General features: G+C 43.2%; 1 protein-coding gene across 1 annotated transcript in view; it reads left to right on the forward strand.

The window, feature by feature from the left end:
- The first annotated feature begins 456 nt into the window (after nucleotides 1-456).
- The window catches only part of ARID5B (AT-rich interaction domain 5B), a 190,357-nt gene continuing 177,672 nt past the window's right edge, over nucleotides 457-13,141 (forward strand). Inside the window, exons 1-2 of the mRNA XM_047760258.1 lie at nucleotides 457-587; nucleotides 1,012-1,266. Of these exons, the coding sequence (XP_047616214.1) occupies nucleotides 567-587; nucleotides 1,012-1,266 (276 nt within the window). The 5' untranslated portion in view covers nucleotides 457-566. The remainder of the gene's footprint in view (nucleotides 588-1,011; nucleotides 1,267-13,141) is intronic.

Here is a 13,141-nt window from a genome sequence, read left to right on the forward strand (position 1 = left end):
ATGTCTAATAACAGCAAATCTGCTAAGGAGCATTAGAAAGAGGAGCAGCGCCCCGGAATCTCTGCAGGAAATGTTCTTTATATTAGACATATACAAGCAGGTCCTGTCAGATGCACAGCGGAGCTCGCTACCTCTTGTCTCCTCCAAAAAATCTCATCAAACGATACCCCTAGACAAGGGAGACAGGGAAGAGGGAGATCTCATCTTTGCACAACTTAAGAGTAGATTTTATTTTTACAAAACTCCCCATATGTTTTTTGCCTTGATCCATCCGCTTCCCGCCGAGATTGGACGGAGCCTTTCTCCCGATTATGAATTTGATCAACCCACATTTGGAAGGAACCCTACACAGTTCTGACAGGAGCTGAAAATTGAGTCGTCAGAGAAATATTAGGACATATTTTCAATCATTTTGGTGCTGGGGGGGAGGCAAGGGCTTAGTTTTATATTGAGACATTACGCCAGCTGAAGGCAGAGAATGTTTTTCCCTGCCAGGACCTGATGCAATCCATTCAAGCCAACAAGTTTGGAGAGAATGTTGAGTTCAATCAATTCAGAACGTCGAGATGGAGCCCAACTCACTCCAGGTATTTCGCTCTTCTCCGCTCCTCCGATCCCGGCACCCCCCCGGCACCCCCCAGGCCCCCAGCTTACCCACACCTCTGCACCCACCCACACCCCCCACAAACTTTTCACCAAACTTTTACCCTCTGCATCCCCCCAAATCATTTTTATTGTTTAAAAAAATCCCTGCACCGATCATACATACATAATGTAATTTTACCTCCTCAGATGGAGAGGTAGGGAGAGGTGGGGGGGGGGCGCTGAGGGTTTTTTTTTTTTCTTTTAAGGGAGGCAGAAAATTTGTGGGCTCTATTATTTTCCACCCAGCTTTATATCTGTTGCCTCTTCTGTATTAAGAGTGTGGATGTCTGTGTGTAAATATGTCTGGGAATAGACGTTTGTGCTCTGGTGGCTACATTATTTATTTGGTGCTTTTTTCCCCTGCAGTGGGTCGGCTCACCGTGTGGCTTGCACGGACCTTACATTTTCTACAAGGCTTTTCAATTCCACCTTGAAGGCAAACCAAGAATTTTGTCCCTTGGCGACTTTTTCTTTGTAAGATGTACGCCAAAGGATCCGATTTGCATAGCGGAGCTCCAGCTGTTGTGGGAAGAGAGGACCAGCCGGCAACTTTTATCCAGCTCTAAACTTTATTTCCTCCCAGAAGACACTCCCCAGGGCAGAAATAGCGACCATGGCGAGGTGGTAAACTTATATCTCCCTTTCTCCTTCCTTTATTATTTTTCCCCCAGTAATGCTTATTACAGGGCAAGCTTGAAAATACTGTATTCACTTCTGCAGGCGAGCAGGATCGACTCCTTTTTTAAAGGGGTAGCGCCACTAGCTGGGGCTCGAGTATTTTGCCATTGTCAGAGTTTGGCTGTCAGCTTTACAAAGAGGATCCAACTGCTGATTTTAGTCAAGATCAAATAACTTGTTCGAGAAGGGTTTTGTTCAAGGATGTGTGTGCGTGTGTGTGTGTGTGTGTGTGGTGAGAGAGAGAGAGATCGTTCGCTCTCCTGCTACTGCTGCCTGAACATCACATGCTTTTTATGTTTTTTGCCTTTGAAAATTTACCTTCGCGTCTGGCTGGGTCGGGGAATGGGTGGATTTCTTTCGGTGGGTTTCGATATTGTTCACGTTTTAATTTTTTTTTAAAGTAAGTATTTGATATGTTTAAGAGGGCGGAAATTACGAAATGGAGGCAGAGTGAGATCAAAAGCTATTGAGTTGGCAAAGACGTGTTGAATAAAGTGATAAATGACAGGTACTGGAATAATACATTCAAATAACTTGCAGATCTGCCCGGGCGGATTTCAAAGCGGTCATGTAACCGGCACAAACACGTTAAGCAGTAACAACTATCTCTCGTGCCCACCCCCTTCCCCCCCAACAAGCCATCTGATGTTCTAGTTTTCAATTACTTCACGCAAAGTGGTCGTCTTCCAACGCGATTTTTGGGGATGTGTGGGACGCGGACACGGGAGGGAAGGGCAGAGGGGTGTATGCTCGCCCACTGGCCCTGCGGGTCCGGCGTCCTCAGTGCCCAGACGGCGCTCCGGAGGAGGGTGGGGAGGGACCGAGCCTCCCCTGCACGTTTCTGGGCGGCCACGGGGGCGCTCGCCGCGCTCCCGGGAGGACGCCCGAGGTGAGCCCACTGTCACCGGGCACCGGGACGGTCGCTTCTCTTCGGCTCTGTCATTTCATGTGTGACCGCAGTTCTGCGGGCTCCCTCCGTCAGCTGACCGACCTCAGCGCCGTGGTACCTACAGAGGGAACTATTTTGGGGAGGCTGTACCCTCGACGCGGCGGGGAGGGAGGGCGCACGGCCGCCTGGCCAGGCTTTGTGTTGCCCAAGCGAGAGCTGGGTAATCAAAGTCAGACTTTTGAGGGCAGCTAGCTCTGTGCCAGGCTCTCGAGCTTTCGAGGTAGGTGTAAGGATCTTTTTGTTAAATGAATGGTTCTCCGTTTAACTCATCCCGGTGCCAGTCCTTCCAGAATTCCTTGGTCTTATGGAGTTGATTGTACTTTTGGCATCTCGCGTTCACTCTTCTCCCCAGGATCGAATTACCCATCAGTGGTCTAAGCAGGTTAATTACTGGAGTTCGTCAAAATGTTCGCCTTCGGATCTGCCTCTTCGGAAATAAGCCCCTCCCTCCTCCCGAACGCCTCCGCCTCCCCCCACCCCCCAGCGCCCCTCCGCCCTCCCCGCCAGCTTTGGGTTTTAAACGTTCACATTTCCCGACGTCTGCCGGCAGTTTTACAAAGGTGTTGTTTGGAAATACTGTGAAAAATACTGCAGCCTACCAACAGGTTGAGCTCTTTCCCCCTCCCAAGGTCTAGCTCGGCCCCCTCCCCGACCCAACTTTCCTGCGCAGCTGTCTTCCTCCCCCTCCCCCCTCCTGATTTCTTATTATTTGCTTTTCAAATTTATTACTTCAACATGGCCTGTGATCTGGAAAAGGGAAGGATTAAATATCCAGAAAAGAGCTGGTGCCTAATAGACTCCTGACTAAACCCAGAAGGAAATTATTCAGTGTTTTATGGGATATTTTGTGACCACGCTTTTTTTTCTTTAATTGAAATTGGAATATTTTTGAAAGACCCCGAATTGACCCCACTTGGTCCAGTTTTAATTTCTGTTATGTAATTAATGAATTTTGATGTAAGAATAAAAGAAATATTAGCCGAAGAACTGTTAGAACTGCTGATAGTGAATAGATACATTTTTAAATACACGATTTTTTAAAAGAAATCATTCATTATGGGGAAATGTAAGCGAACCATTTTAATGATCTTTGCCTTTTGTCACGGCTATATGAGCCATACCTGAGAAAATTAATCTTGCCATTTAAAAGTAAACTCTAGGGGGCTTGGGGAGGGAGATGGCTCTATTTATAATCCTCAGCTGCATATACATCGTCTAATGTTATGCATGATTTGTTTTTTAATGCTAACACGGCTGGTAATTAGCTGTATGATTATACTTGTATATTTCATTAGGACTTTGGCTGATGTCATTGTGAATTATTCAGCCATATTAAAACAATTTTCAATTGCGATAATGACACGCCTAAAAATTATGCAAATGCAGGCTGCATTGTGCAAAATAATTGTGACAAATGTAAAGCAGGTAAAAAGTTTCCCAATGCAGATCGGTTTTCCACCCTGTTGATGTCATTTCCCCCCTGGCCTAAGTTAGTCATTCATTAGCAGAATAACAGCAGCCCTCTCTGGAGGAGAGCCTACAGAAACCGGCATTTACCGCTGGCACCTAGAGGGGCCAACAGGGCTCTCTCATTAAGACATTTGCTTTGTTTTCACTTACTCTATTAACTTGTTTATATACAGGGAAACGATTTTTATTATTGATTTTAAATAGTTTTGAATGATGCATTTGCCATTTGCAATGCATAACTGAACGAGAAAGGTTTCTTGGTGATGTGCACTGTTACTTGGAGAAAATGTTCAGCACATTTCATCAGCCAGTGCAGTTTATTTTAAGTAACCAAATGGAGGTTAATAATTTCTTGATTGAGCTGACATCAGCATCCATTTTGAAAGGACAGCCAGGACTCGGTATGCTTTTTTGGTTTAAGAGAACCATTCTGTCTTTTCATGATTTCTTGAAATATAAAGACGTCAGTTCTAAAAACAGGAAAATTATCATTGTGTGAGATTAGAAATAGCGTCCCTGTGTGGTTTGCTGTGATCTGCAGAGGGCTTTTTTTGTGGCAAGGGAGGGAAATTTTCTTACTGATCTTTGCAATACTTGTAGGAGGATGGAAAAGGGAGGACTTTGTATGCCCATTTTACAGATGGGGACAGAGGCTAGGAGAGGTGATATGGTTTGTCAAAGGTCACTGGCTAGAACCTAGGCCTTCTTAAGCTTTAGGTTTGGTTTATTTTCCTGCCGAAACGTACCTTTGAAACTAGAGCTTGAATACATCATATTATATTCTAGAAATGTATATTAATGTGGGCAGTTTCTTGTACAATTTAAAACTATGACTAGTCAGTCAGCTTTGCTAAAGGTCACCAAATATTTAGGTAGCAGAAGCTTTCTTATTCTATAAAGTTCAATTAATCCTACCAGTGATATATATATAACAATAACAGTTACATTTTAAGACCATTATTAATAATCATTAACAAACTATTACTAGTTTCAATAATTATGATAATGTCTGGAATGCTTATATCACTGCTGCCTTTACGTACTTGCATGCCGGCAGCTGGTGTTGAGGAAGAACATTCCAGAAAGAGTCACATCTTAATTCTGCAACTTACTGTTTGTTTGACCTTGAATAATCAACAATACTCTGAGTCTCAGTTTCTTCAGCAGCAAAATGGGAACAATAATAAGACTGACTGTGGATTGCTAAAAATATCAAGAAGCATTATTATGGGCAAAAATGCATTAGAACTGTATATGACAAATAGAAAAGGGTTATGATTATGGTGGTCTTTATTCTAGATCTTCTTAATTTATAAATACGAAACGTAATAACTTTTATGTCTATATGGAGGCTTCTGGGCCTAATCATGATACTGTCTTAAATTATTATGAAAGTGAAGAGCAGGGCCATATGCAAGGAGTTAAGTGTCTTTAGTAATTACCTACAATTGCCATATTCAGCCAGTAGCTCTTTAGAGGAGGAAAATGGCAAAGTAGGTGGGTAATTGGTTATGTTACTGGGTAACTTCTGATTAGATTCATTTTCAAATTGCCAAGTGCTTAATCTCTTGGCAGTATACTCTCTTAAATAGGTGGATGTACAAACTTGGATTTCAGCCTGACGAACCAGGGGCGGGATTCTACAAGGTTTGTTGGTCCCCTGCAACACTGAGTGTGGATGAATAAGCCAGTGATGTCAGGGAGTCAAGATCAAGCATATCTGGGCATTACAGATTCCAGCCTGCCTCCAGGATTTGTAAAAGTGTTTTGATTCTCACCAGCCTCACTAGCCAGTCAAAAATCGTTAAAAATGCATATTCTGGGGCCCTTATTGAGATTCATTCCTTTAGAATCTCTGGAATTGGGGCCCAGTTTTCTGAATTTTAAATAGCCTTGCTCTTACCCTGTGATCTTGGATAAGTTTTAAACTCTGTGCCTTGGTTTTCTTATCGGTATAATGGAAATATGGAACCTACTTCCCAGATGTTTTTAAGAATTACATGAATTAATACATGTAAAGGGCTTACCCCTGAGGCGGATGCATAGTAGATTCTCCAGTCATCGTTGACTCATTATTATTATCATAAATATTAGTATTACTGTGCTCGTTTAAGTTTGAGACCACTACCATGGACCTTCCTAAAGAAAGCTTTTCTCTATGAGAGGGTGACATCTAGATTAGTTTGCTAGATCATGTAACCAATTTAGGTCCCTCCAAACCAGGCTGGATTTAGCTGTGTTGCCATTGTAAAAGGCTCCTTAAGGATTTACATTTTAGTACTGAAGTATGCTGTCAACTGGATTGGCAGGATTTTTTAGAAGATTGCCTGATCATATCACAGACACACTCTGAAATTTAGGAGGTGCCGGCCTGGCTTTGCTCTGCCTGTGGTTGGCCATACAGTCTCTGCTCTGTAACCAGGAGCTGATCTTTTAGAAGTTTCTGAGATCTCTTCAGTGATCTCACTGGCCTTGGACAACTTTAACTTTTCTGAGCCTCAATTTCTTTATTTGTCAAATAGATTTAATGGTTTCTAATCAGTAATAGTAATGAAAAGGACCTGGCAACTAGCATAGTACCCATACATGCGAGCTCAGTAAATGATGGCTACAGTTATGAGTTATTTGTTTATTTATTTGTTTATTTATAGTAATGAGCTTAAGCTAAGAAAAGGAATTTTTTTTTTTTTGTCTTTTTAGTGCTGCACCCAGGGTAGGGGTCGAATCAGAGCTGTAGCCGCTAGCCTACACCATAGCCACAGCAACGCCAGATCTGCAACACCAGATCTGAGACACGTATGCGACCTACCACAGCTCATGGCAACGCCGGATCCTTAACCCACTGAGCAAGGCCAGGGATTGAACTTTCTTCTTCATGGATACTAATCAGATTCATTTCCACTGAGCCACGGTGGGAACTCCAGGAGAAGGAATACCTTAACTGTCTGTCTGGCAGGCCTTTAGAGCAAAAGTGAGAACTGATGAATTATATGGAGAGAATTTACTGACCTGTGACAAGCATCAGCATACTAAGGCCTGAGGGCCAAATCTGGCCCACTGTCTGTTTTTGTAAATAAAGCTTTACTGGAACCGAGTCAGAATGTTTATGTATTGTTTATAGCTGCTCTCAGGCTCCAGTGTCAGAGGTGAATAGTTGTGACAGTGACCATATGGCCCACACAGTGGAAAATATTTACTCTTTGGCCCTTTACAGAAAAAGTTTGCTGACCTTGGCCCATGGGGATGATTTGAAAGAAGGAATGTGACTATGTACCTTTTTGTCTTTCTTATTTGGCTTTGGAGCAAGATCTGGGAATAGAAGAAATACTTCAACATTTCTATGTCAAAAACATTTATATGTACAAAAGTCTGTTTCAACATTAAGTTTAGGATGTTAAAATTTGAGAATCAGTAGAACATATACTATTATATTTCATATAGTTAAGCTCCTCATTCCAGGAGTTCCTGCCGTGGCTCAGAGGGTTAAGAAACCCAACATAGTGTCTGTGTGGAGACATGTTCGATACCTGGCCTTGTTCAGTGGGTAGGGATCTGGAGTTGCTGCAAGCTGCAGCGTAGGTCACAGATGTGGCTCGGATCCAGAGTTGCAGTGGCTGTGGCGTAGACCTCAGCTGCAACTCCTATTCGACCCCTAGCCCGGGAAATTCCATATGCTTCAGGTGCAACCCTAAAAGAAAAAAAAAAAAGATCCTCATTCCAGCCAGTGTTGGCATCATTTATCTTGAGTTAATAAAACTGCTTGTTGAGTGCTAACCATGTGCTCAGCGCTTTGCTCAGTACAGAGATGGATGTGAAACAATTCGTGATGTGGCCCTTTTTCTTAAGAAGCTTATCAATCTTGATAGATAAGATCAACACCTGTTTTTAAAAATATAAAGGCAGTATGTTATATGACATTGTGAATTGTGCTGACAATAGATATAATATTTTTTTTGTCTTTTTTAGGGCTATACCCACAGCATATGGAAGTTCCCGGGCTAGGGGCCGAATCGGAGCTGTAGCCCCGGCCTACATCACAGCCACTGCAACGCCAGATCCAAACTGCGTCTGCAACCTGTACCGCAGCTCACAGCAATGCTGGATACTTAACCCACTGGGTGAGACCAGGGATCAAATCCACATCCTCATGGATACTAGTCGGGTTCATTACCACCGAGACACGATGGGAACTCAACTCCTTCAGTGTTGATTGAAGACCTACTAAGTGCTGGTGATTGGGGTACAGGGATAAAGGACAATGACCCCAGCCCTCAAAAAATCTCTTAGTCTACCCCCAGAGACATTCACTGGTCACGGAAAAGCTGTCAGACCCTCATCCCTTAGTTAAAGTGAGATTAACTAAAGTCACTATTTATTGGTAGCGTTTCACGGTCTTTTGGAAACTAGGAAGTACTTTCCTCAACTTTGAGGTCTCATTCACTCCATGCCTGTTATTAGAGCACCTGCTTTGTGCCAGAGTCTGTTCTAGGCCCCAGGATACAGCAGTAAACAAGACAGAGAAGCAGCCCTGTCTTCAGGGGTCTTCCAGCCTAGTGGTTGGTTTTACCCTCCCACGTACTTTGCACACTGTATTTCATGGGACGGTCATCTGTGTTCTTTTCCTTTGCCTTGTCACTCCCTGTTCCCGCTCCCCTCTGCAGTGCTGTTCTCGGGAGAAGAGAGGGCTGTGCCTTATTCACCTTTGGGTCTCCCCACAGTATTCAGGGCCATTCTTCAAGTACTTGAATGACTGAATTATATAATCAGAATGCCTTCTTTCCTACAGTCTGCTTGCTTTCTTTCTCTCTTTCTTTGTGGTTTTGTTGTTGTTGTTGTCTTTTTAGGCCCAAACCCATGGCATATGGACGTTCCCAGGCTAGGGGTCAAATCAGAGCTGCAGCTGCCGGCCTACACCACAACCATAGCAATGCCAGATCCAAGCCGCGTCTTCAACCTACACCACAGCTCACGGCAATGCCAGGTCCTTAACCCACTGAGAGAGGCCAGGGATTGAACCCACATCCTTGTGGATACTAGTCAGGTTCATTACCACTGAGCCACAACAGGAACTTCAGCCCACAGCTTGCCTCTTTAAGCTTGGCCCCATTTTTTTCTTTCTGGCAGAGGGCCTGTGATTGGTTGCTCACCTGAGGGCCAGCTCCAGCACCCCATCTCACATTTCTTCTTTCTCTTCTAAAATCCAGGAGTTCTCACTGTGGTACAATGGGATTGTCTTGGGAGTGCTGGGACGCAGTTCAATCCCTGGCCCAGGAACTCCATACGTCACAGAGTGGCCAAAAAGAGAGAGAGAAAAAAAAATCCCTATCACTTTGCACCATAGGATGTGAAAAGGTGTAAAAGTTTTTTGGTTTTTGTTTTTCAAGGAGAACTCACCTAACAAATTAGTTGAATATTAGGGACTGAATGATCAGGCTGGAACCAGTGTCTCCATCTCTTTGAGCACTTTTCCAGTCTTCAGCCACCAGCCGGTTAAATGTCAGGGCTTTGGGGGGGCAATCTGTAAAAAGGCTAGACTTCAGGGACGAGGAGTCACTTCTCACCTGAGTGTTGGTTGGCGGTTCCTGTGAACTGGAAGGTTTTTCAGATGGATAGTCTTAACTAGGCCACATGTTTGATGGCAAGTCAAAATGGTAAGCAATTAAAACTTCTCTTGACATTTAAAGTGTCAGGCACATACTAAGGAAATGTTATTTTTCTGAAGTACATGAGTCCATACATGTAAATACTTTGTTATTAATTATTAATAAGGCATACCATTGTTCATAGTGGCATCTAGTGATATATGACTCAGACTCATTTATCAAAGTCTAGTTTTAACCAATATCCTGAATATAATTGCTGGAATCAAATGCATTTGCTTGTCATTTTTTATAGCCCTGGTGGTTGGCTATTTGCCATCTTCTACTCCGTATAATATTGTAGCGAGTGATTACCCATTGGCTTGGCTTTTAAATAAATTTAAAACAAATTTATCGATTGTTGGCTTAAGGATTCATTCGCCTCTCAGAAATGTGGTCTTGGATTCCTGCCTTTCTTGAAAAATCTTCTCCTGTATCCTTGCATGAGGATGGCTGTTTCCAGCCACTCCATGATTTTCACTGAAAACTGGAGATTAGAACCCGGACCTCAGCCTTGCAGAGAGTGTGGTTCACATCCTAGATTGTAAGCATCGGTTTGGATGACACATTTTAGACGTGCAGATGATGATGATTGAAAGGGTGCTTTAGAATCATGCTAATGGCACCATCTCCAGTACACACTCACGTAAATTAATTCTGCTTTTAAAATCAGATGCACTGTTAGCAGCATTAAAGATGGATCTTTGACATTTATCACACAGACTAGGACGTGTGGTTTAATTGCATGCATTTTCTGGAGAATCTCTGTAGCTGTGTAAATAGACGCATGGTGGTGGGTGTCCTTGCACCCATGACCATCAGGTTCATGGTGCCATCTCCATCCTTGAGCAAGGAGGAAAACCAAGGGTAGAAACCACATGTTGCTGGTCCATCTAGCAGCCCCGTAAACATCTTTCCCCACTATCTTTCCTTTCTCATGACTGAGCACAGCCAGGCTGTGATGCACCCCCCTCCTCCCAATAGTTGAGTTCCAAGCCTGATCAGTGGCACTAAACATTAAACTCTTGTCTTTGAGAATAATAGGCTTTGCTTTCTACACCCTCAAGCATGTTGAGCTACTGTGCAGGCTGGAAAATAAAAATGTTCTAATTGTGTCTTTTAAATAAGCATAGGAGTGAATTAATTAGACCATATTTTGTCTTTAGTTGCTTAGTTACACAATAGTATTCCTGAGCACGAGTAAGATAAATTGGCTCTTTTTGTGCTGCCTGTCCCTTAATCATAATTACTGTATTGCTTCGGAGAGTAAAGCATACATAGATTTTGAATTTTTTATTAATAGTCAAAAATATGCATATGATATATAAAGTATATGCTGTTCAACCTGTTTTATATGCTTTTATGTGGGAAGAAGTTTTATTGTGGTGGTAACATTTGCATTAGTTGCTCAAAGATGTAGTTCTGGGAAATACATAATTGAAATGTTTTTGAATTGCTTTTTCTGGCCTTTTCAATCTTATTCAAAATAATAGTGCCTCCAGTCCTAGAGCAGTCATTCTCATTTGATTTAACATCTTTCTTTGCACTGCATGTGCGCACGGTGCCCGGTTTTAACCCTGCAGAGCCTAGATGAGGTTCTGTGATCCTTGGGCCTCTAATGCTAAGTTTTATCTTTGGAGCTTACACTATTGGGGGGGTTCATGGGCAAGGGGACAGCAGACTGCCTGCGTCCAGAAGCCATTACTCAGTGCCCTTCACCCTGGCACACTTCCAAGTTCCTTGCAGAAGTTTACAGTGTTGGAGAGCGTAAGAGTTTGTTTTAGCTTGGGCTGGACACACTCTGTGCTTGTCTTCCAGGGTCTTGCAAAAATGGGATGTGGCTTCTGGAACTTGGTTTCCTAGCCCCCTACCCCAACCTTCCACCACGGAGAGCAGCGAGGTTTGGACAGCTTGATGTGGTTACTGAACAATGGGAGAGTCTGGCTTAAGACCCAGGGTGCGTGCTGGGTAAATGTATGTGAAAATCGACCCCATTGTTCTTTGTATTTGAAAAGCAAGTAAATTATTTACAGATATTTGCTAATTAAAGCACATGTTGTATTACCAGCACAAAAAGAACACAGTATATAACTGGAGACAAAGAACTAAGTGCAAATCATTTAATCTTGCTAATTCTGTGTCTTCTTAAGGAAGGAATATGTTTTAACAATAGGTATCTGTATATATATATTAAAGTGTGTGTGTATGTATCTGTAGATATGTATGGATGGAATTGTGTGCATACGTGTGTTTGTGTTTTATTCCCACAAAGGAAGCCTTGCATGCTATGGAGATAACAGGCCAAGTTACCATCCGGTCACTCTTCACTGGGCCTGCTCCATGCTCCCTGTGGGACTTTGGAGATGGAAATCATTTTGACAGAATACTGTTTTCTCTTTAGCCCAGGCTTTGCTTGCCATCATCTAGTTTGAGCTCGACTCTGAGTACCATTGGGGGAAAAAGCAACTATCTAGCCAGGTATTGTACCAGAGAGTAAAAATGTCCACATTCATTATCTTGTCCTTAGACTTTCCTCTGTGATGGGCCCAGATTTCATTGTTTTTCTTCTCTAACAACTTTTGCAGTGTGGAATGAAGGCTGCTGCATGCAGTGAAGGAGGCATCCAGCCCAGAGAAGGTTGGGTTAATATTCTGAGACCTTCTCCTGTTTGGAACATTGGCCTGTCCATGGGTTCAGCTTGTCCCCCTGCCTGCCATCTGCACAGACAAATGTGGTCTTAGATGGGACTGGCTGGACAGCTCTTGGCATTGTTGATAAAGATGACCAAGAAGACTTGCCATGGTTAGCTAAGAAAAAGGCTCCCCTCTCATGTGCCACAGGCATTTTAATAGACTCGGGATATTCAAGAACATGAGTCCAGTCCCCTTTATTTAATAGATACAGAGACTAAGGCTCATAAAAATCTCGGGCACGTGCTCAGAGGTAGTGAGTGACAAGCAGAAATAGAATCCAGTTCCTCAGGCATCACAATTTGCGGCTCCTCTCTGAGGTTATAACCTGAGAAGTAGACAGGTGTTTCCCACGGGTGTGTTCAGGAGGGTGGCTACACCTCTGTGGGACATCATTTTTATCAAGTCACTAGTGGAGAGCATGGCCTTTATTCTAGTGACGAGATACTTACCAAAGGGTAAGTGATCACATAGATACCAGCTTGATATTCAGGGTCCCTTCTGGACCTCACCTGCATTACCTTCATTTCCAAATTCTTTACTGGTGCCAGGAGGGCCCTCTGAGAGGGATATTTATATTAACTTAAGAAAGGCTTTGGGAATTGCCATTGTGGCTCAGGGTGTTACGAGCCCAGCTAGTATCCATGAGGATGCAAGTTTGATCCCTGGCCTCACTCAGTGGATAAGGAGCCTGCATTGCCCTGAACTGTGGTGTAGGTCACAGATGTAGCTCAGATCTGGTGTTGCTGTGGCTGTGGTGTAGACCGACAGCTGCAGCTCCAGTTCTCCCCCTGGCCTAGGAGGTTCCATATGCTGCAGGTGTGGTCCTAAAAAGAAGGAAAGAAAGAAAGAAAGAAAGGCTTTCTTTGGCATCTATCTCTGCCATCGTCTGATATTCATGGATGGTTTCCTTTCATTCAGAAATATTTATTGTGTGCCTACTATGTGCCAGTACTCTACACCTGGATATAACAGTGAACACACTAATTCACAGATAAAGATTTCTTTTTTTTATATTCTTCACTCTCCTCTAGTAAGAAGGAAAAAACAGCTTGATTGTTTTATCCCAA

The sequence above is a fragment of the Phacochoerus africanus genome, chromosome 15, assembly GCF_016906955.1.
Source record: "Phacochoerus africanus isolate WHEZ1 chromosome 15, ROS_Pafr_v1, whole genome shotgun sequence".
NCBI classification, from domain to species: Eukaryota; Metazoa; Chordata; class Mammalia; order Artiodactyla; family Suidae; genus Phacochoerus; species Phacochoerus africanus.